The 24,551-nt window shown below is 37.7% G+C and overlaps 2 protein-coding genes across 4 annotated transcripts in view; one reads left to right on the forward strand and one right to left on the reverse strand.

Moving 5' to 3' along the window:
* The window catches only part of smurf1 (SMAD specific E3 ubiquitin protein ligase 1), an 85,749-nt gene extending 70,076 nt beyond the window's left edge, over positions 1-15,673 (forward strand). For 2 of the 3 annotated variants that reach the window (XM_051934125.1, XM_028814395.2), the window contains 7 exons: positions 2,111-2,225; positions 2,494-2,672; positions 4,433-4,570; positions 9,772-9,892; positions 12,166-12,367; positions 12,716-12,800; positions 13,289-15,673. In XM_051934125.1, the coding sequence (XP_051790085.1) occupies positions 2,111-2,225; positions 2,494-2,672; positions 4,433-4,570; positions 9,772-9,892; positions 12,166-12,367; positions 12,716-12,800; positions 13,289-13,388 (940 nt within the window). In that variant the 3' untranslated portion in view covers positions 13,389-15,673. The remainder of the gene's footprint in view (positions 1-2,110; positions 2,226-2,493; positions 2,673-4,432; positions 4,571-9,771; positions 9,893-12,165; positions 12,368-12,715; positions 12,801-13,288) is intronic. The other variant, XM_028814396.2, reaches the window with a different exon arrangement.
* A 594-nt stretch (positions 15,674-16,267) lies between these two features.
* LOC114661190 (UDP-glucuronosyltransferase 2C1-like) lies at positions 16,268-19,060 on the reverse strand. Its single transcript, XM_051934126.1, has one exon. The coding sequence runs from the start codon at positions 18,787-18,789 to the stop codon at positions 17,203-17,205; it is 1,587 nt and encodes a 528-aa protein (XP_051790086.1). The 5' UTR covers positions 18,790-19,060; the 3' UTR covers positions 16,268-17,202.
* Between the last annotated feature and the right edge of the window lie 5,491 nt (positions 19,061-24,551).

Consider the following 24,551-nt stretch of genomic DNA (forward strand, 5'->3'; position numbering starts at 1 on the left):
CTTGGAGGTGTTACTTGGTTAATATCATGAGCCAGTTACGTTCATGTCAAAGTCTCACCAGCACCTCTACTTCCTTGGATGTTTTGGGGCAGCTTAGGTTTCCCCATTTGTTTTCATTAACTTTTGCACATACACAGAGTTCGTTCTTGCTGGCTCTGCTCAAAGCACTACAGAGGGTGATGAAAGGGTGCAGAATATTATGACACCCGGCTCATGATTTGTACAACATTCGCTGTCTTAGAAAACTAAACAGGATAATTAAAGACTTCGGCCATTCTGCACAGCTGCTTTTTTTTTTTTTTTTTCTCCCCCCCATTCCTACCTTCTGGCAAATGGTACTGTACCATTGGCACTCACACCAGTAGATTCGGGGACAGTTTTTACTTATAGGTTGTTAAGTTGCCTAACATCAATTATAAAAACAAATGCAATCATGCGCTGACTCGCGACTGTACTTGGGACCAGCCGTTGCAATGAATGCTCCGTTAAGTCTTGTGTGTGTCACCTGTATGCACACCTTCACTGCTGGTACATAGAAGCACAAATCTTCTAGTCTGGGTAAGGGAGGGCTGGGCAGGCCTAATGCATAAGAATTAGCCATGTGGAGCAGTGCCGATCAAAACAAACCTTAAAAGCCTCTCCAGAGTCAGAAAACATTTGAAATTCTATGAAGAAAAATAGTGAAAAATCTTTTGTTGTTGTTATTTACAAGATATTTCTATCTTCAGGATTGAAGGAAAAAGTTTGAACTATCTGCACTTATCCGGACACACACACACACACACACACACACACACACACACGCACAAAAAAAACAGCTTTGTGGCATGGCCCTTGGTGTTCTGAATACTGGAACTCTGTGAGCATGCATATGTGTAGTAATATATATAGTAAACTTATTGCTGGTATTTACCCTATTGTTTTCCTAAGGCCTTTGGTCATAAGTAAGAATGGCCTCAACTTGGTCGGTCAGCTGTATCAAAGCATGGCTGTACTGTGGAGTTTTGTGTGTGTTTGTAATGTTTTGTTGATATTGCTATATTGTCAGCCATTTGTGGAGACATGCAAGTTAGGAATTCAATACAATGAAATTCCTATGACAATAAACTTGACATATTTAGAGTGAGTGACAGAGAGAAAGATAATTTGTTTAAATGTGAAGTGGAGTGATGCCACATCCAAGGTATGTTCCTTGAACCTGTTGCTGCCAAGATAGGCTCAAGTGCTCCACTGCTAGTTCAGGGCTGTGAATTTTAAAATGGTTTGTTATTTATGAAAATCTGAACAATCATCTCTTTATCTGTAAATTACAAAGTGAGCTTATGGTAGTCTTAGGATAGCATAATTAAAGATGTGTGAAAGCATGCCAGCTTTAAGGTAAAAGTGCAAAAGGGCAGATGGGGGCTTTATTTCCAAGCAACAAAGTCCTCTACGTGTAGCGCCTCAGAGAATAATTTACATTACTTATAGACCTGCTTTTATGTTGCCGTTTGCACTTTGGGTGCTGTGTTCCAATTTTGTATTTTGACATTTCTAAAATGTAAGACTTTCCTTTCTAATAAGTAATACTTTGGGTGCAATCCAGAAACTAATCTATTTGAGACTACTTGATTGGATGTTCCTTTTTATGTCTAGTACTTTTTTCCTGCTTATCTTTTCTTCTGAATCCATTTATTATATAAAAGGCATTAATGGAGTAATACCTTCAATGCCTCGGTCGACTGGCAAATTATGCTCTCACTTATACCGGGGTAATGTCTGTTACTAGTAAGTCTCACATGCATTTGTTTTTGTAAGTGAGAGGAGTTGAAAGAACAAGCAAAGTTTAATGAGAAACAAACAAACAAACTGAACACGGTTATTAATTAGGCTTGGGTTTGAACCCAGGTGTCTGGACCACTGCACCTTTGTAATACTGGAGATCCATGTGAGTTACACATTTCAGCAAGAGCTTGCCAAGGTTTTGTTGAGTTTAAAAGTTTTAAGTGAGCACAGTGGTATTTCAGTCAGATTGAGTTCTTTATTTTGATTTTACTCAAACATATATTCTAGAATTAGCTTCAAGTTCTTAATTGTATTTATTTTTTCTCTTATTTTTTTTCCCCCTTAGGGAATGGTTATATCTCCTGTGCCATGAAATGTTAAATCCATATTATGGACTGTTTCAGTATTCAACAGATAACATCTACACGCTTCAGATCAATCCTGACTCCTCAATTAATCCAGTGAGTCTGTCTCCATGTTCTGTCTTGTTGTTTCTTTTTGCTAAATTGTGCGAGAATAAGAAAATGATTGGACTTGTGTATGAAAACACAGCCTCACAGTCGGTCTATTAGGACTTAAAGGTAATTTGGTTTGTTAAAAGAGAGTCGGCACCCCAACAAACCCAGTTTCTTGAATGCTCTATTTGAAGGCCTTGATGGTTATGTTAAAGTTATTCTCCTCCGCTATAATTTGTTTTTTTGTGTTTTTTTTCCCCTCTGTACCCTCTAGGATCATTTGTCATACTTCCACTTTGTGGGTCGTATAATGGGCCTGGCTGTTTTTCATGGACATTATATTAATGGAGGGTTTACATTACCTTTCTACAAGCAGCTACTGGGAAAACCAATACAGTTATCAGATCTGGAAACTGTTGATCCAGAGTTGCACAAGAGTTTGGTTTGGATTCTGTAAGTTCAAAGGCTTTTAGTCATTCTATGTTGATCATTTAAGCAGGTGTGTGCTCTGGTTTTCACTGCAAGTAGATTCTCAATCGATGTTTAATACATCTACCTGAAAAGAATAACTGGTAATAATACACTTAAGCAGTCAGGTCTGCTTTTGATGTCACATTGCATGTAGTTGACACATCCAAAAGACAAATAAAAATAAAGTCACATTCCGAAGCTAACATGCTTTAAGGGGAACAGTCATGATTATCTGTCTTTTAATAGTGAAAAGTACTCTTCCATATAGGAGTTTTAAAAAAAATACAACAGTGTGAAACGATATAGCCATTTTTGTAGAGAGTTCCAATGATGTCAACTGGTCTACTATTTTGTTGGGGGATGGACTCAAAAACCCCCAAGAATCAGTGTGGCAGTTGGGGGATGGGCTGGCTTAGTCCACGCCACCTTATTACTTTTTGGGGTTTGAGCTCTTCCCCTAGCTCATGGCTAGAGTAATGACATCACCAATCTGCTCTTTACTGGCTACATACGAAAATGACTACATTTCATGCCATGATTTTTTTTTTTCCTCTCAAAGTTTCTAAATCAAAGAGTGCTATTTGTTATTAAAGACAGAAAAACATGACTGTTACCCTTTAATTATGAAAACCTTTCTGGAACATAAACTGGGATTTATGCCTTTTAATTCTATTGTTTTGTGAAGTACGTAGTACTCCATTTGCACTTGAGAAAAGGTAATCCCCCCCCTGAAACTAAGCATGTTCAGACCCAGCCAGTACTTGGATGGGAAACCAACCAGGTGAAGCCTGGGTTGCTGCTATAAGAGGTGTTTGGCGTGGCCAGCAGTGAGCGCTTACTTACCCTCTGGTCTGAATGTGAATCCCAGTGCAGTGATGAGGACACTGAGCTGTAAAAATGGTGCCATCCTTTGGATGAGACTTAAAACCCAGGTCTCGGTGGTCATAAAAGATCCCTGGTAACCTTTGTAAAGAGTTGGGTGTTTTCTGATGTCCTTGCTAAATTACCCATCTCAGCCTAGCCATTCTGGTCCCCTAATCAAACTCTGTCTCTAATTGGCTATCTATATCACTGACCCCTTCACCTTCTAATAGCTAATATGTGGTGAGTGTACAGGCACAGAAAAGCTGCCATCACATCATCCAGGTGGATGCTACACATTAGTGGTGGTTGAAGTGGCTCCCCACTCAATGTGTAAAGCGCTATATAAATGTAAAGAATTTTTATTAGCATCACACTCATTCTGTACAGTTGCATTTTACAGAAAGGCTATCACAATATTTCTTTCAGAGTATTTTTACCTCGGGAGTAATTTTAAGTGGCTATCTTGTGGTCATCTGTTTATGTCTTTTCTGAACTGCACAAACAGTACAGAGCTGGATGCCATTGAGTTTGTATTTTAAATGATTGGGTTAATGAGTTGTGAAGTCTAAAATGTATTTAAGTAGACTAATCCTGATGGGCTGGAATTGGTTCATGCCTAGTACCACCTTGTGCTTTTAGCAGTCTGTGACACTCTACTAGTGCAACTGGGTTCTGAAGGTCGATGGATTATTAGATGTTTATCTTTTAGATCACTGCCATATTTTACATGATAAGGGAGTATTTACGTTACGAACATTAGCAAGATAATGAAGTAAATGTTTTACATATATTTTTAATAATTTTATTAAATTTCAGGTATGAGTTGAACAGTTGTTTCAAGTGTTTCAACTTGTTTGGTTTTTTTTTTCCCTTGACAGTGAAAATGACATCACCTCAGTGCTAGATCATACATTTTGTGTGGAACACAATGCTTTTGGTAAATTTCTACAACATGAACTTAAACCAAATGGTAGAAATATTGCAGTTACGGAGGAAAATAAAAAAGAGTATGTAAGGTGAGTCAATAAGTAATACATCACTTTAAAGCATTTATTGTTGGGCACATCTGTCAGTTATAATGTGACTGACAATCTGAAATGACCAACTGTAATTTTATTAGGTAAGCCATTAATTGGAATTCATTATCCTGTTTCAACACAATAGCCACCTTGTCATTAAGTAATGTTTGCAAACTGTGCCATTGTGTTTTTTTCAACCTGGTTGTGCAATAATATAAATGTCATGTTCCTAAAATACCTGGGTGTGTCTGTCATGTTAAGATTCAAGAACATTTTTTAAACAAAAATGTACAACTTGAAGGTGCTGGCCTTTCCAGTTGAAGCAGTACTTTTGCCAGGCCACATATGATTTTGGTGAACACTAGAAATCAGATTATTTATTGTGTAAAATAAAGTAGCTCTCTGTAAATGCACCAGCTTTTGTAGTTATTTATCAAATTTTGCATATCGCTTATATTGCTTTAGTACTTCAATTATAAAATTTTGATTATTTCATATTTTGTTAGCCTTCTACATGCTATTACGTTCATGCTATGCAGAAAACCAGATTGATTTACTTCTAATATGTATGCATGTAAAAATACGTAGTATAAAAATATTTAGTTTTAAATTTTAATACAGATTTTGAAAGCACGCACTGGTCATGTGTTAGAACAGTTAAAGTGAGTATTGTAGTTGCCGACACTCCATGCAAGTCTGGTTGTTTGTGTACTCCGATACCCTCCATTGTGAGTAAAGAGTCAGACATGTAAGCTTTTAGAGCGTTTACCAGTCTGTAATGAAGTAGTTCATATATAAATCTAAACAAACAGTTTTGACACATGATTTCCTGATACCGAAGAATATGTAAATTACAGATTTTCATTGATCATATACTGTAACAAGATATGTGTTTTAAGTTTGATTCAGAACCTATTCATAATTTATAAATGTTTAGGTAGATGTAATTCAATGATTTAATTGGGTTGTGCAGTGTTGCATTAGGAGATTAAATGTGAACTTGAGCATCCATTGCTATACAGTATATACATGTTTTTTAATGAGCTACATGATTAGCACATTAGATTTGTTTTGGTCCAAACAGTCCATTAAGTCCAACAAAGCTCTACAATCCTGTCATTTATTTTTTTTTAAAATAACATCAAGTTTTGAAAGACTCTAACATACTACTTTCTACCCTCCTACTTGGTATCACATTCCATGTGTCTACAGTTCTCTGTGTAAAGAAAAACTTTCAAATATTTGTGAGATATCTATCCCTAATTTACATCTCTGTCCCCATGTTCTTCTTAAAGTACTTAAAAGTATTAACAGGGAACCACTGTACTAATTCTTTTCGTAATTTTAAAAACTTTAATCATGTCTTCGTCCCTATTTGGTTAAACTGAACATTTATTTAATCTCTCCTCATAGCTCATACTTCTCAGTTCTGGAAGTGGCCTAGTCTTGCTTCTACACACTGTCTGTGTATAGATAGGAATCATAATTGACTCATCACCAGGTCCTTCTCAAGTTGAAGTTCCGAACCTCCCATTTAATATTTTTACTTGCAACATTTAATACTTTACACATGTACACTTAAAACACCTTTAGGTGAAGTAGTTCTATTTATATAAATAGAAAACATTTAATAAAGTAAAGCTACATGCACAACCACACAACTAAGCTGTATATGTTCTCTTGTGAAGTAATACTGTTTTTTTTACTTCAGCTTGTGGTAGGAACATCTTCTGAGTTTTGCCAACTTCATCCTGTCACTAAAGTTCACCCCCTCCAGCTGGTTTTAAGTGTATAATAGAGATGAGTGGAATGCCAATCCTGTGTGTTTACAAACTAGCAGAGTTTTGGGTAGTGGGCCACTATTAAACTATATAACACTGTGTCTTTAGGTGCCCCTTCCAGAAAGGAGAGTATACCACTAGAATAAACCAAATTATTATTTTTTTCTTTTCTAAAGTACCCACAGGTAATTTTCACCCACATCAAGCAGAAATAGTGAAGTGGTAGCTTATGCACGAAAGTGGTGCAAATTAAATATGTTGTTTTTTGTTTGTAGAGAATGGCCATATTCTGAATAAAAAATTACATTGTATTGCACTGGATAAAGCTCACTTGTAATAATAATGTCACTCTACTGAATGCAGTGTATAAACAGAATTTAAAGGCTGCTTTGGATTTTTCATAAATACACACTTAAGTTTGCAAGTCTTCAGGATATCCACAATGTAGACTTTAAATGTAACCTTAAAAAATAAAGAGATACCATTAATAAGAAACAGTGGGAAACAGTTTTGATACAAATAAAAAAAAAATAGGAGTTACAGTGCTGCCTACATTTCTGAAGCCATACATTTTGCTGAAGCACCTTTTGTTGCAAGTACAAGTAACCAGTTACTTTCATGTTTCTTCTCTGCACTTCCACTATTGAGTTGAAAAAGGCTCCTTAATTGCCAACAAACCATCAGATAAGTTCTTTGTCTGCTACTGACAGACTGACTGACTGGCTTCACCTGCATTTTATTTTGTCCAACAAAGCTGTGGCAAGCTGGCTAGCTAAATAAACAGAGGGACTCTGTGCAGTGTTAAGGAAACGAGTTGGGGGTATGGAGGGTGGAGAACTTCACAGATTAAGCTAATATGAAGGAAAGACAAATACTGTCGGAGGCTGTCACATACATTGTAGTGCTCTCTCACCTTAAATGCCACAAAAAAGTAGTCTACTTTGATTATACAAAGATGATGTGTATGAAGGTTTAATCTATTGAAGTGTCTTCTGGAATCTGTCCAAGCACATCCTTTTCTCGCCATGCAGAGCCTGGAAAAATTGAGCACAAGTGAAACGGAATGCTTCTGCACACAAGTCCCACATGCTGGAGTAAACGGCTTCCTCTACTGGTAGAAATGTAGAGACACGGCTGTGAAAAGATGCCGTTACTGTCCAGCTGTTTACATTTGAAAAAAAGTGCACTTAAACTTGTGTTTTATTGGGAGTATTCAGTTAATCCTTGCCTACCCTTTACTACCCTAATACTTAATTAGTAAAATTAAAGTCCATTTTTAAAATCTAAAGAATATATTTAATAACTAGCTCGTTTGCCACTGCGTATACAGTATGAATTTGGAGTTTTCCATTAAACATCACCGGTGTTTAGTTAAATGTTTACCCTGAAGTGTCTTGAAGAGTCTTCATTGTGTGTTTCCAACAATAGTTTAGGGAGAACTGAACACACAAACTTGCCCCGTGTCATTCCTAGACAGAGAGGTGTGTAGTACCTCCCTATTGTGGATGCACTGTACTTTTTGCAAAATGAAACTTTAAGCCAGTAAGATCTTTTTTTGGCCTGTCACTCCTCACACACTCCTTTCTTCTCGTAAGTGGTTTGTGCCAGTTGAGATCAGGACAGGCAGGTTTCATATTAATACTTCACCCACAAGTTGTAAGCTGTATGAACTGAACACCTTGATCATAAAAGTTTTAAAGAATATAATACACAAGTGTATATATGTTAAATTGGTTGTTTAGGGCTGCTGCGGAATGAATACTGTTACCCTTATGTTGTGTATTGATATTGAATACTTGAATTAGCTTCTAAATGAAATTCTGTGCAACTGTTAACCTCCTTAGCGTTAGACCCGAGTGTCACTCTGGCAATGATGTAGACGCTTCTTGTATAAGATCTGAGTTTTACCCGGGCTGCAAAAGTGCCAACAGTGTTAGTGCAGAGTGCTACTTGGGCAACGGTATAGACATGTTTTCTCCTACCCTCATGATGGCGTCTCATAAGGAATTCCTCTCATCAGCAGCAATGACAAAGTGAATCTGTCTTCAGGCAGTGAAACTCAGTGATTCTGGGAAGTGTGCTGTTCATATTATTATTATTATTATTATTATTATCATTAGTTTCTACACTTCTGTTTTGCACATTTTATAGTAGATGAGATTTAATAAAAAAATATATTTCAAGGCAAAAAATGTAACACTTTTTTTTACATTTTTTTTGGGGGGGGGGGGGGGGGAGAAAAAATATAATGCTAAGGAGGTAAATGATATGGCACATGGTATTTACTTTTCTTTACTAGCACAGGCTCCAATTATTTATTTGGAATTTAACAATTAGTCCTCAATTACAAAATTAGTTCTTATATTTCGTATAATATCCAGCACAGCCTTGTACTGTATACCATGCAATTGCTACAATATTTGGATAACTAAGTACATGCCATTTGAATATTAGCAAATTAAAATTTAGATGTACGTCTGTCAACATAAAGCCAGCAAGTAAAACTGACATATCTCAAAGAAACTATTCCAGTACACTTTCCAATATTCATCTTTATTAAATCTAACTATAAAGATAAGCCCAATTCTTTTTTTTAATTTCATCCGTGGATCTAATACTGCTACTTGCCAAAGGGCAGAGAGAGAGAGAGAAAGAGAGAAAAAAGGCACTATATAACAAAGACCAATAGAATAATTATATTTGTCCCCAGGGGAAACTTTAAATAAATACATAAATAGGTAAAGAAACACACACACCAGAATGCCTAAAAAGAAAGAAAACTTGTGACTTACTGTAATAGCGCCAGTGAGGCATTATGCAGACATATTGCTGTTGGTCTAAAGGACCCCCAGTCGTGTTTCTTTTCACACTTCTGCTAAATGATTCATTGCCTGAAAGCCCTCAGTGTTAGTGTGTCAGAGAGGGGATGTGCTGTGTTCTTCATGATGGCACTCAGTATTGTTTTAATTCTCTCTGTTTGCTACTACCTTCAGGGGGTCCAGAGTGCACCCCATAACTGAGCCTGACCCTTAAATTAGTTTGTTTATTCAGTGGGCTTTTATTGAATTGATATTACCAGCCACTATATGGGTGTTCTTAACCATTAGATGGGATTGCTGTTGCTACTCAAGTGGGTTTTAAACTAGTTGTGATGATCAGACCTAATCAGACCACTATCGACATTCATAATGGTGAACAGGGGCTGTTGAAAAACTGTGTGGCAAAAGTGGATCAATTCATATTTTAATATCCACTTTGTTATATATGCCAGTTCTATTGATTTAATGTGTGGTTAGTTTATGAGGGTTTTATTTGTACAAATGCTGTACTTTGAATGTCTCTGCTAAGGAATAATAAAGTAAGGTGTGTTTTTTTTTGGCTATTCTGTTATTAACAGACCAATGCCCTTTGTTTCAGATTGTATGTAAATTGGAGGTTCATGAGAGGAATCGAGGCACAGTTTCTAGCTTTACAAAAAGGATTTAATGAGCTGATTCACCAACATTTACTAAAAGCATTTGATCATAAGGAACTAGAGGTAATGTACTATATATTTGTGCTCAAAAGATGTTGAAATAACATGGGGGAATATACTGCTGAATGACTAAAATGTGATTTTTCTAACTAAAAGAACACCATTCCTAGAGAGACCCTTTATTATGAATTACTTTAGATTAGCACAGTGTTAAAACAGTCTGCTTGAAAATGAATGCATTTGAATAAATGTTAATGATTACTCAGATTTTTTAGATGTTCTAACAGGATAATTAATGGGACAGTCTACAAGTAGAAGAGTATGGCCTGGAGTGACTCATTTGACAGATCTGTAAAATACTGTTTATATATTTTTATAGCACAAGGTATAACCAAAAAAAACCCGACCTATTTCTAAATATCACTTTGCACCTTTTAAGAACGGACTTCTGTAATTCTGTATTGTACAGTCAATAATGATGACAGTAATGCAATATAAAACATACACACCCCTTTTCATTCATCATTATAAATAAGCCGTTGGCACAGGTCAATGGCTCTTATATACACCTTTGTTTATTATATTATATAAATGATTTGTGAAATGTGTAATCCTCAAGTTCATTCTGTTTCCAAGCATATTGTCCACAAGCTGGTTAAAACCTTCACTGACAGTACCTTCTCCTTTCTCATTTTGAATGCTCTGTTTCATAGATGGATGGATGGCTGCTTTTCTGTGGTTAAATGAAGATATGGCAGGAATATGTTTTCCTGCACCAAAGAAAATGTATTGTGTTATTTCACAGAAGTATTGTTATTTTTCAAAGATGTTGCCTGCTGCAGTCAGTGTTATTGTGAATGGTCATTAAGTGGGGTGAACACTTGCACAGTAAATTATTTTTGTGTTGTGTATTTGTAACTAATTTATTCAGATCATTCTGCAGAAATATATTTTCACTTAGACATTTAAGTCTTTTTCTGTTGCTTAGTGTCAAAAAAGCCAAATTATAATAATAAAATGTGAAAGCTTCCAGTGGTGTCAGTGACATTTTACATTTTTTTTGTCATGTTTGTAAGTATAGCTACAAAAATAAAAAGATGATAATTGTAACTGATTGATGGTTATAAATGGCATGATAGTGGACAGAGATGTTGCCTCATACTTCTACACTCTTGAGTTCAAATCATAGGCCCATCACTTTTTGCGTGAGATTTGTGTGGGTTTTAACTGATTACTCCCAACCAACATACGTTTCAAGGACATGCAGTTTGTGCTGCTGGTATACAGTAGGTGTGAGGGAGTGGATGGATGTCCTGGTTGGTTTCCTCCTTGCACATGAAACTGCCAGGATAGGCACCTCCCTCATGAACCTGGTAAGGTAAGTGGTCCTCAAAATCCGTTAAACTTTCAGAGCATCAGAACTATTTGCAAAAGAAAACTAGAAATAAGAGATTTAGGTAAAATTGGTGGTTCTCATTAATTAAAGTAATGGTTATGAAAAGATATGAAACTATGCCACAAAGTCTTTGTGATGAAATAACATTTAACAAGCTTTAAAATAAAATTCTAAATACATAAGTCGTAGATCCAGAAAAATGAGGATAGATGCTGTTCACAGCATGTAAAGGACTGAACATTTTATGGTGAGATGTATTCAGAATTGAAACTGGTAATTATCTGCAGTTGTTCACACTCGCTGATTCCAATCAGTCCACAAATGTACATGGAGAAGGTGCAAACCCTGGCACTGTGACACAGAAATGACAGCTCTGTGCTATCACTCTACCCGTGTTCAAGCATCTACACGAAGCGTTTTAATTTGATTAAAGCTAAATGTATACCTACAGTGTAATGTCTGTTCAGTTCTTGGCACTTGATTACATGTTACACTTCCGCTTAATCCCTTCTTCACTAGTTGCCACTAAATGACAGAAGCATGCGGGTGCAGCAGGTAATACTTTGTTGAATAACACAATATTGTGAAATAACGCAGTACAATTTTTTTTTTTTTTGAGTGGCAGGAATAAGCATCCATTGAATGGAGTCTGAAATGATGATGTGCCTTTAGCAATGTACTACCGTCGTAGAACCAGGGAATGGAGAGGTGCCAATCCCCACTGCAGATCACCACACTAAAAAGAAAAACGCCTTTCCAGATTTTAACTATTAAACAGCTGTGCCTGGAAAAAGATTGTATTACATTCAGCATCTAAATGCAATACAATTATTAATTATAATTTGTAGAATATATTTCAAAAGGTCAGGCTTAGAAGCACAAATTGGAGGGTTAACCGGTGGTGGAGCTATAAAAAAAATGTCTTCTCTTCATGTTACAGCTTATCATTGGAGGCCTTGGCAAGATAGATCTCAATGACTGGAAAGCCAACACTCGCCTGAAGCATTGCGTTGCTGATAGCAACATTGTCAAGTGGTTTTGGCAAGCGGTGGAAGCTTTTGATGAGGAGAGAAGAGGGCGGTTGCTTCAATTTGTCACAGGCTCCACTCGTGTTCCCCTTCAGGGATTCAAGGCACTCCAAGGTGGCTAGCAAATGAGCTGAGCTATTTTTTTTTTCCCTCACATTCTTTAAAAAAAAAAAAAAAGCTGGATTTAATACATTGCTGCCTAGATAGCAAAGTAATATTAAAAAAAATAATTTACAACATGAGTGGAAAGAGTTAAATGAAAGTTTTTAACAGAATATATCTATACAACTGCAATTTGTATCTGCCTTTGCTAAGAGTACATTTGACGCTTTACTTCTATGTTTGTGTATTTAATTAAAAAAAAAAAAATCCTGAAGTTGTAATGCCTAACACAGATAAGTCATTTCTATTCAAAGAAAGATCTCCTCTTGGTAAATGTTAACTAGAATATATGCTTGTAAGGTTCTACAGGTTCTGCAGGACCCCGGTTGTTTACTATTCATCTGATAGATGCAAACACAGACAACCTGCCGAAAGCTCATACTTGGTAAGTATAATTTGATGCCGTTTATTTTTGTATAGTACTCTTCACTTAGTCCAAGCACAGGCAGAGACAAATGCAAACTTTACAGATCACTCATTACATAAAGAGCTGTCAGGTCACATTGTAAAATGAAAAGAGTACAACAAGTTGTAAGATTATGAAATCTAATAGTTGTGAAGTGGCAAGACAAGAATGTTCAGACAGGATGTTAGCACACACACATTTTTGTCCTTAGGACATTATGTACTGAGTATAGAGAATGAAGTTTTCTGCCCTAACCAGTATCAATGCAGTTTTTGTAGGACTCTTGGATAATTTTTAGACAGAGAACTAATAATAAACATGTAGGTTTAGTAACACTGAAATTCATCCAGTGGTTACCAATTCCATTTTCAGCAGTATGCTAGCTTTGGTTTGGGTTGACTGTGCATTAGCATCTTCTGTACTAGGTTAAATTTGAGCTAACTTTGTCAATTTTTATTCTTCTTTAGTTTTAATCGTATTGATATTCCTCCATATGAAACGTATGAAAAGCTCTATGAGAAACTCCTTACTGCTGTAGAAGAAACCTGTGGGTTTGCTGTAGAGTGAACAGAGGAACCAGCCGAAGCAGTAAACTACCGGTAACCAAAAAGAGAAAAAAAAATAAAAAAGAGCAAGAGAGAAAGTACAGGAATGTCCTGTGAGCTTCCTGCTGAGCAGAGTGAAAAACCGCCAGTCAAGCCTGGAAACAAAACCAGGGTCGGACGAAAGCAAGCCGCTGTCTGAGCACAAATGATAAAATGGCGGGCTGAAGGACTTCAGGATATTCTTGTAAGGAATGAAAATGCCCTATCAGAACAAATACGTGTGCAGCAGGACTTTGCCATCGTTATGCTAGTCAGTCATTCTGATCAAGGCACTTTGGGCTGCTGAACTTCATTAGTGGCTTATTTTACAACATTCTGACAGTTTTTTTTTGAATGCAAGATTATTTTTAAACTAATAACATTTGCCCACGAGTACTATCCAAAGTATAGAGACTGATCTCGTAAGGAACTCGATTCTCGGTTCACAAACTGAATGCTCGGCTTTACGTCTTAATTGTAATCTGTGTTTGTCTTTTGTTTTTGAAATTTAGTTACAAGCCAATGACCAAATATACACATTTCTTGCAGGAATGTATCTTTTTTTTTTTTTTTTTTTTTTAAACTTTCACTATAAACTTTTGAGGGCAGTAGAGAGTGTTACAGCATTCACCCATCCAGTCGAAGTCGATGGTGAAGCAGGAGGCATCAGACATGCCTTAACTAGACAATTTCTACTTGTGCTTAGACTTTTTGGCAGCCCAAATTGTATTTTGCAAAGTTCACAATGATCTACAGTACAAAGAATTGCACACTAAATATTGTGACTTTCTTGGGGTCCGAAATGAGATGCACCTTTGCAGGAATCTCACAGTTTTAATTCAAGTAGAAAATGGCAGCTTTTATTTAATTTTTTTTTTTTTTTTATATAATCTTATGTTTTCTGTCTTGAGGTTTTTACGCTTGAATTCTTGTATAATGATTTGCACACAGGGACAGTCCTAATGCCCATTCATATTTCTTACTATGTTATTTATACTTTCTCACTAATGTATAATATATATTATATGTATAAAAAAAGTGCTAAAATCAGAATGTGTGTTGTGGCAGATGGTTGACAATTATTGTGGATGTGTAGAACCAAATTAAATTAATCTTAAAGCTGTTTATAAATATATAAATATATTTTTTAACCAAGCAAGAATTTTGAAAATATGAAAATTCTGGCATAAAGGGAAGCAAAGTGCAGCTACTGAACACTGCTACAGATAATGAATATATCTTTTTAAAGATTGTCTAGCCTTAAAATATTCTTTTAGAAATTGGCACCACACTAAACCAGTGGCACAAAAGTGTTTCAATTTCCTTTTTTAACCTTTAAATTTTAGTTGGCCACTCATTTAAAAAATGTATAATAGTAATGGCTATGTAATGGTTTTTATCTGGCTTTTTTTCCCAGATCAAATAGCAGTACCTCAGTTCTTTGTTACTATGTATAGTGTATTTTATTTTTGTATTTTATATTTGCACAAAAAGGGAAGCAGTATTTTTTAACAATTCAGACTAATCGTAAGGTCAAGAACAAATTCTTGCCAGATCTGTTTACCCATATTGTGTGGCGGGGCCTAGAGAGGTAGATCAGAATCACAAGAGCATGGGGTTTGAATGTCACCAAAGTTGTAGCAGTAATGCAACTAAAGAAGGATCCCATCACAGTTGTGACATCGGAGCAAACAAATCCAAGTTATCCTGCAAACACAATGCCAAAAGGAGTAGCTACACAATAGAGTAGGTTTAGGAAACAACCATTCACGCCCTGAACACATGTAGGCCCTATCACACTTCTGTTAGTAGAAAAGGAAAAAAACTCTGGCAGGTAGAGTTAGAGCATGAAAGAGGGTCCACGGTTTCAAAGTACAGTGCTTGACACTGCGTTCTCTTTTGTTTTATTATTATTTTATTTTTTTTAAACCATTCAAAATGAGCCAGCAAAGTGTTTCACAACCACTTGAGTTTGTTGTTTGTTTTTTTTTTTTTAAACTAATTTATTACTCTGTAATGTCCTTATATGTATTGCTGCTATCATTGTTATCCTCTTGTTCTATTTTAAGGCTTGTTTATTAAAACTGTACACTAATCTCCTTGTTTTATGTACAAATCAAAGTTAAAAACTTTCTGCTGCTATTAAACTAGGTAAGGTATAAGACGTTGCTTGGAACCAGCTGGAATTAGCAGTGAATTAAAGGCTCAATGGTATGGGTGCACTTTTATGTTTGTGATATATGCAATAAAAACTGACATCTTTATAAACCTGTTTACTAGTATATTTTTGACCGGTTTGCTACTTTATCTTCAGGACTAGATGGGAGAAAACATTCAGACTCAGACTTGGAAAGGAGGTCTCTGGCACACTTCCCCAGAGGCATGATTTGGGCTTGGCCCTGTTTAATGACTCACAGTCATTTAAAACTACATGAACATTTCTTTTAAATAAACTGAATTACTTCTTGTGAATGCGTGGTAAGAAACGCCAGCCCAGTCATATCCCTTGCCAACTAAATTACATTAAACATGACACTAGTGGCTGATTGAGACAATCATGTTTCTGCCTGCAATCACCATCTCCCTGCAGGGTAACTTCTAGTATGTTGTTCTTCAAAGCAGACTAATAAAGCTAACATGTAGGGAAATACTTTAACATCCCAGAAAACCATCACACCTTCACAAACTTGCAAGGGGAGATCTTCAGAAAAAGACTAAAACTAAAAATGAATTGCACTGTTGAAAGCTGAACTGTTACAAAACCTCTCGGCTGCTACTACTCCGGTATGTGCAATCAAAAGTTCTGTTGTTTACCTAAATACCTGATGGGTACAATGGAATATCATAAATAAGCAGACAGTTCATGTAGTGGTCATTTTTATTTACACTTCCTGCAACTGTTGAAATTATAATTATGATAAAAACTGACCTTAAAAAAAACTGACAGTTTAAGTCTTTAAATAACAAGTTTGACAGAATGAACTTTAATAGATGTTAAAGTCAAATGACTATTTGCGTACAATAAAGCAGATTAAGGCTGAAGTTATTTACAGTGCCTTTTCTTGACTCTGAATTTTAAAAGTTGATGACCCCTTTAATGGAAGCCGAAAGGTAGTTTCTGGTTGTGTTTCTATATATTTAATGGTGGTCTTTTTATAATATTTTGTTCTCCAGCATGGATGTTTTTGTTTTCTTTGGTAAGTTGCTAACTTGCACTGAAACAGTTAGAAAGTCATCTGTAAATTTAGCTAAATTGCTACTTAAAATAGCTCAACAAATGTGTCTCTTATAAATAAACTGTGCTGTGACAGCACTAACCTAATAGGCTGCACAACATTGTGAATTCAGGGGTCACAGGGAGCTGGAGCCTAGTGAAAACTCCTAAAAGGAATTTTTAAATTGAGCACAGGCTTCTTTCTAAACGGAGTATCCAGCCACATTCCCTCTTACATGGGCACCCTGAACCACAGGCAATAGCTGCCACCTCTGAAGACGCTGATTGTATAAAATGCTGTGGGGAAATAAAATGTCTAGACCTGTCATCTACCCAAAACTGCAACGTGTTTGTGGCCACTTCTTAAGGCAACGTTTTCACACACACAGGCTACTCACAGCTGATAAATTTCCTGAATTTGCCAGACATTTACTGAAACAACCACAGTTCTTTAAGGTTGCTAAAGACCTTGCCTGCTCATAAGCATTTGTGCTGCAAAACCACAGATCTGTTGCAAAGTACAATGAGGCAATGTAGCCTCTTGATGTAACCTGAAGCAGTATTTCAGTTGGTAATTTTACTGTTAAGCAGTTTTCTTTTTTCTGAAAAATTGCATTTTCCTAATGATTAATTTCAGTATGGTCCAAATAAAATAAACAAAAAATACTAGAACAATAAAACACAGTACAAAAACATCTACCAGCAGGTACTGGTAGGTGGGGAGCTCTGTGCTTGCTGCTCGGAGATGCTGAGCTCCTTTATTTCGTACCACATATTCTACCCAAAACACAGCAAGCTCTTTAGAATGAATTGGAGTGTCTCTGTGCAGGCGCGAGAGCCTTTTCATATTGTACCTGTAGGATGGATCTTCAGTAATGGTTTTGACAGCATTATAAATTTGGTCCCTTGTCAAATATTTCAAGTTCTCCAAAAGAATTGCTGCTCCTCTTACTTTAAGACGCAAAATATTTTCATATTGGTCTCCAAACAGAGGGATTCCAATGACTGGCACTCCATGGTAAATGGCTTCGTACAACCCATTTTCTCCTCCGTGTGCTATAAATGCCTTGATCTTGCCGTGTCCCAGTAGGTCATTCTGGGGAAGCCACTCGAGAAGCATTGTGTTGTTACCCAACATGGAAGGTTTCTTGCCAACGTATCGCCAGATAACCCTCTGAGGAAGCTTTGCCAATCCAGCGGCCACTTCCATAGCAACATGTGCAGGCAGAGTTTTAGTCAAGGTGCCCAAAGAAAAAATGACAACCCCTTCGTCGGCATCATCCAGGAACTTCTGCAACTCTGGAGACAGGGATTCAGAAGGCTTACACTGGAAACCACCAATGTACACCAGATTGGGCATAGTGGGTTTGGGGAATTCAAAAACAAAATCCATTTTTACCAAGTAGATGTCACTCTTCTTATAAAGATCATACATAGTTTCTCCCGTTTTCAGGTAGCGATAGCACAACCGGTCATAAGTAGAGTATATGTACACTTGGCCCAGTATGCCCCCCAGGATATACAAGAAAACATTTTGCAATCTTTCCGAAAATGTCATTCTGTCAGTAAGTCTAGAATTCAATACTGGAACAAAAGAGAGGGGAGATGGAGCAACAGCAAAGTGCACATCTTCAAAGGGCAACCATCTTCCAAACTGAATGATGGGCAAGTTGAGGTAGCGGGCAAGAATGGCACCTCCCGGGTAGAAGGGATCTGCAAGAACAAGATCAAACTGAGCATCCTGCAGCCGTCCCAGCAGTGTACTGTTTTCAAAAGTGCTCTCAATGCCCACTACATAATCTCCAGTTATCCTTCGGATTGATTCCAGAATGTTCCAGAACGCGGAGAGGAAACGTGGCTCGTCATTGAAAGCCTTCTGCAAGATCGAGGCCAGAGACACCTGCTCAATTTCATCCTTGCTCCTGGCTTTGTGCTGGGGCAATTGCACCGTTTCAATGTGGAAATCGGAAGACGCCTCGTCCGTGTAGTAGGTGTTGGAGAGCCTGAGCACCGTGACCTCATGGCCTCTATTCACCAGCTCCAAAATGAGCACTTTCATGGTGTTCCAGTGACTAGCGTCCACGGGCACGGCCAGAATACTCGCCCCCAAGCAGCCGTGGTGTAACCCGACGGCCAAGGGAAGAAGGAGCGCTGCTGCGGAGAGCTGCATGAAGGAAGGACAGAGAAAACGCACGGCGGTGTCTCAATAAATAAGAAGGCGACACTTGAGTATGGAAGGTTTCTGTTTCTGGCCTCCAATTTATGTGTGTTAAAAAAAAAAAAAAAAAAAAACGAGAGAGAGAGAGGGAGTGAATGGGCGGGCAAGCGAGGGAGGAACTGGCAGCCACCAGCCGACGGAGATTTCTTTTAATGGCCAAAAAAGAGCAGCACAGAAGTGCGGCCGCTGCAGTGGAGGCTCGTGAATGAACACATGGAGTGCGCGGGGAAAAAAACGCGAGATCGTGGGCGCCAAGTCCACTGGCTTAGACGCGCGCGTTGTGCACGCGCCTGTTGAGTCCACGGAAAGAGAGAACGTGAAAGAGACGGACGAACGGACGGAATGCAGCGTTCGAACACATGCATAAGGAAAACAGGTCCGCTTGTTATTTCGTTTCTTAGGATTTGCTTACTTGGAAACAGGCGTTGTTACTGTTTATTCCATTACGTCCGCGTTGTTAAAGCGTACAATTGTTTAGAAAAGGAGAAGTGAAGTGTCGGCTTTGAGAGATAAAATGGTGTTAAGCCTGCGCGCGATTAAGACACGCCGCTTAAAGAATGACGTGTGATATACATTCAACAACATTTACATTCAGAGCCTTTACATTCGTACCTGCGTCCTAATAAGTTCAACTGCAATCTAAAGTTAAAAGAAAATTACTTGAATTTTGGAAGCGGTAGTGAAAAGGAGTGAAGGAGGCGTCACAAAAACTGAAAAAAGTCTTGCCGAATCCAGGCGTTTGCAAAAATAAAATAACAATTGTGGCCACAGCCAGGGGTCCAACCAGCTGTTTTAAAGTGGGTTTGCAAGATGTTGTGTTTTTTTTTTTGTGATTTCTCGTTCAGTGGTGCAGGCCCTCTTCAAGATACAGCAGTTTACTCCGAGGGGGACAGCCGCGGTAATAAAGTAAGGGAAGGAGATTTTTATGGACTCCCTGTCTGCGATCCTGACCACGGTTAACACGCGTGCTACTTGAAGTCTGCACATTCTCCCCGTGACTACGTGGGTTTCCCACTCATCACCCCCAAAGATGTTCAGGTAGGTTAGTTGGCGGCTCCAAGTGTTCTCGGTGAGAGTCTGGATGTGCACGTGAGTGGGTCCTGCAAATGGCTGGAGTCGTGTCCCGATTTCAGGCTATGCGTCCAGAGCAATAACTGAAAAAACAGTCTGAATTAGCGTAAGTCGACATAGTTTAGGGTGTTCATAAGAAATGTAATTTTTACTTAATGAGGTAAAAGTATATAATAAGAATAATCATGTCAAATATTTGAAATATTAAAATGTGTGCGTCAGTTTATATGTTTAAAGTCTAAATATTCTCAAATGTAATAAAAATGTCATATTTCACAAAGGGCTATCTTAATGTATGGGCACAATTGGCAGTGGCAGGGGGGCTGCAGGAACATAGGGACCCACAGTGTTTATGATGCCAATGTATGTTTCTGTTTAGCTATCAAAATAGAGGCCCCAGCACAAAAGAGTCTTATAGAGGGCTAGATTCCTAGTAAAGGACCACACATCAAAAATAATCATTGTAATCATAGACCTTGAAACAGTCTAAAACAATACACATGCGTATTTTTCAAATTTATTTTTAACCTTCTAGGAGTGGTTCTTAGGAGGCTAAGACTACAAATAAAGAATCAGATATCAAAAATATCATATTCCTGATCAGCAAGCTCAAAATATAAAATGACACTCTACAAGCCTACATTACCAATCCTTATTTTTTCAAAGTTTTGTGAAAAGGAGTAACTTTGAGCCCTCTTTTCCCATTAAGGGTTGAAACCCTTGGGTTTGGTTGATGTGAAGTCTTTCTGATAATTATTTTCTGAAGAATCCTATTGATTTACCTGCACAAAATACACTCCTAAAATGGCCTAAAATTAGGATTTGTTTGGGGGGGGGGTCACAAAAATACTAACATGTTGCATAACTAGACATCAAGATGAGTTGAGCGGTGTATCATGTGGGGTTTTCTCATAGAGGCAGGTCCTGTTTTAAAGAGGATTTGCATGAGACATACCTCATTCAGTGGTATACTTACCATTCTCCTTGAAGACAAGAGAAGTATACTTTAGTCTGCCAGGACAATGGAACAGTCACTAAATAATAAGTGAAGATCTTGAGGGCCCCCATGCATATCATATCCTCTACTTCCTCCCTATTTGCAACCCTAACCACATCTAACATTAATGCTGCTTGGAGTTTGCACAGTCTCTCAGTGACTATGTGGGTTATGCCTCCAAACGTGTAAGTAGATTAGTTGGCGACTACAAATGTTCCCAGTGTGAGTCTGAATATGTATGTTAGTGGGCCCTGTGATGGTCTAGAGTGATATCTGGGGCTGTTTCCAACCTTGCACCCAGTGCTCTGGGTGACCAGGCATCCCTCTTTGACTGGCACAATCCCAATTTCAGATTGTGTCCTGAGAAATAACTGAAATATAACAATATGTCCTGGTTTTAACAGGCTGCCTATCTAAAAAAGTGTTATTGGGCAGCAAACAGCTCCGCCAACTCAGACATCAAATCACCAATCACACTAAAGAAAAACAACACACTTTATGCTTGATGCAGCTGTCAATCCCAGTTCTCAACCATGATTGTCCGTTTACACTCCAAGCCAGGAAAAAAAACAGAGATGAGGTTGCTAACCTGTGCTGTCAATCTTACACAACAGCAATGCCAAATAGAAAATGCATTTTTAATCAGTGGCAAGCCTTCTTTTTTCTCATACCAACACTGAATGATTCAACTAAAACTTTATGCACACGTTGCAAAAGCATTTTTTTGGTTGTTCCACATGGAAAAGACATTTATGACCATCTGTCCACTACCAGTTCACAAAAAGCTGTTGAGAAGCATCTACTCTTCAGGCAAATGTCCTAACACACCATGTCAGCAAATGAAGCTAACAAATGAGCCTGATGTCTACAGAAGGATATACTGTAACTCAATGCATATAACTGCGCATCAATATTCAGTATGAACCTTTGGAAAACAAAATGCACAGGGTTTGTTAAAAAAAGCAATAGTGATTGTTTATGCACTATTAAATGCACTGTGTTTGTCCATGAATATAATGTTTAAAGGAACATCACAGATATTTATGAAGTATAAAATTCAGTTAAAAAATGTGCAGAGATTTGATGTAGAAGCTTATGTGTTTTTTGTGAAAATGTTTTTTCCCCTGCCCTGATCCCTTTCTGTTGATGGTAAGACAAAGCAGGCATTAAAAAAGTGAAGATGGGGATTATGTGTTGGCATGAGTTTATACATATATGTACATGCCACACAAGTGTTTTGTTGTGTGACTATAAAATTCTAGTACCCCTGTGCTGCCAAGATAGGTGCTGGCCTCAGTACCCTAAATTGGATAAAGCAATTCTGAGAATGTTCTGTTAACACAAATACTGTTTTGTCCCTGGAGGACCCTGGAGAATCCAGCGGGTCGAAGGACCAGTTGACTATTTACTTTACGTGTTAAACTTATTCTTGATTTCTCGTATTGAGTTAATGACAAGCTAAAAATTTCAACCTGTGTGTGTTATCATTTCATCATACCCTAAGGAGCATTTGTGTTTATTTTAATCCTAACAAGAGCTCTTTCAGTCTATACAGGAAAAAACTGCTTTTCCTGATCTGGCTTTTTGCCCTTCCATGATTGCTGCTTAGGAATCCCCAGACATCCTTTATGCCTCTCATATTGTTTAGTGTGCAGCTGCATGGATTACCACACTAGTAGTAAGTAATGCAGCATGAACTTTGCAGCAGTAGAGTTTCTCCTTGCCAGCCCTGAGATAAATTGGAGCACAACATTTATGATAAGACACAACATTTTTTGAAGCTAAATTTAATGGTTATATATATGTATATGTAATTTTAAAATTATAAATTAACAGTATGGTTGAATTCAGGTGTATGTGTGACCTGACTTTTGGGTTGATGTGAAACATAAGTATTATTTATGAAAATGTAGAAATTTCTATTTCCCCAAAAGCCATCCCTCACCTTCCCCATAGAGTAGAGAGGCATCTAATCATAGTCCATTTAACACAAATAATTTGAACTTAAGATTGAACCACACAAGACTTCGCTGTTAGTTCATTTCCATGGAGTGATGACACTTTGATAAATGCTGTAGACACTCAGATAAACCTGTTTGTTGATGCAAATTGTGTGTGTGTGTGTGTGTTTGCATATCCTGTAATTTATGTATATGATGTGGCGGATGGCTGGGACTCTCCACGCTGGGAGGACCGGGGTAGCCTGCCTATCCAGAGCGTTACCTACCCCGGAGCACTAGGTGGCAGCCCCCCTGGATTGCAGTGGTGCCTAGTACTCCTGCAGGGCTTTATGGGAGATGGAGTTTGGTGCAGCCCTGTTGGGATCCATGGGTGCCGCCTAGGGGTGTTGTAGTTGCTGCTGAGCCCTACAGAGCAGCTCTTCCGCCACACCTGGAAGTGCTGCCAGAAATAAGTCATCAAACACCTGGAGCACTTACAGGTGCGTTACAAAAGGAGCCAGCAGCCACTACTCCAGAAGCAGAGTCGGGAGGAGGAAGATGAAGCTTGACAGAAGTAGTGGAAGAGAGAAGGAAGAGAAAAGTATTGTTTTGTGCTTGTGGGAATGAGGAAGGTGTTGCCCACAAGGTAAAAAAGAAAATAAAAAAATCAACATGTGCCTTGAATTTGTGTCCCACGCTTGTCTGTGTCAGGTTTAGCTGGCAGTGCCAGCCTGGGTGGTCCACAATATATTTATATATATAATATACAAAGGGAACCCAAGTAACCCCTGAATTATTAAAAAATGATATAAAACTTACTGCATTTCATTCTTAGTCACCTTAAAAATACTTACTTTGAGATGCAGTACACTTGTCCCCGTGTTTCTCTCATTCCTGTTAACATTTTCTGTACTCAACTGTTGTTACCATGCCTAGAGCCTACCATATTTCTTCCAGTTGGTAGTAGATCTTCTTCAGTCCTACAGACCTTCAGTCTCAGATTTAATTTTGGGAACAAAAAGAAAAAGTGAGCAAGAACAGGTAGGTGAAATGACTGACAACACTGTTTGCCGGTGCGTTGTCATGCTATGAAGTGTTTTCTTCCTGTTGCTTTCCTGTAGATGCCAGTTCAATGATTAACCGTCTGTCCATGGGGAACAAATTCGTTAAGAACAAGTCCATCAGTGCCAAAAAATGGTAGCATAATGATCATGAAAATCTGTTATGGTGGCTTGGAGAAAAAACATGCCCATGTCAAGTGCACGATTGTAGAATTGACACCAGAAATAAACAGTTGATGAACTCGGCACAGTGACACTCAGTGGACTGATGAAACAGACTGTAAGCATACAGCACCTAGCAGCCTATCCAAGACCTGTAGCCTACACCTGGGCTATCATGTGTGTGTGTGTGTGTGTGTATATATATATATATATATATATATATATATATATATATATATATATATATATATATATATATATATATATATATATATTCTAAAAGAAACACAAAACACAGGAATAAGGGTTGGGGCTCCAGGGGACTCCACAGTTAATGTCCAATTGAAAATTTGGTCAATATATAAAGCTCTTCCAAGACAAAAAAAAAATTATATATATAAAAAAAATGCTTTTTAAAAACCACGCTTATATTAAGTTAAATAGTGTACTAAAAAGTAAAAAATAAGTCTCTCATACATCACT

This window comes from Erpetoichthys calabaricus, chromosome 11 (assembly GCF_900747795.2).
Source record: "Erpetoichthys calabaricus chromosome 11, fErpCal1.3, whole genome shotgun sequence".
Taxonomy (NCBI): Eukaryota; Metazoa; Chordata; class Cladistia; order Polypteriformes; family Polypteridae; genus Erpetoichthys; species Erpetoichthys calabaricus.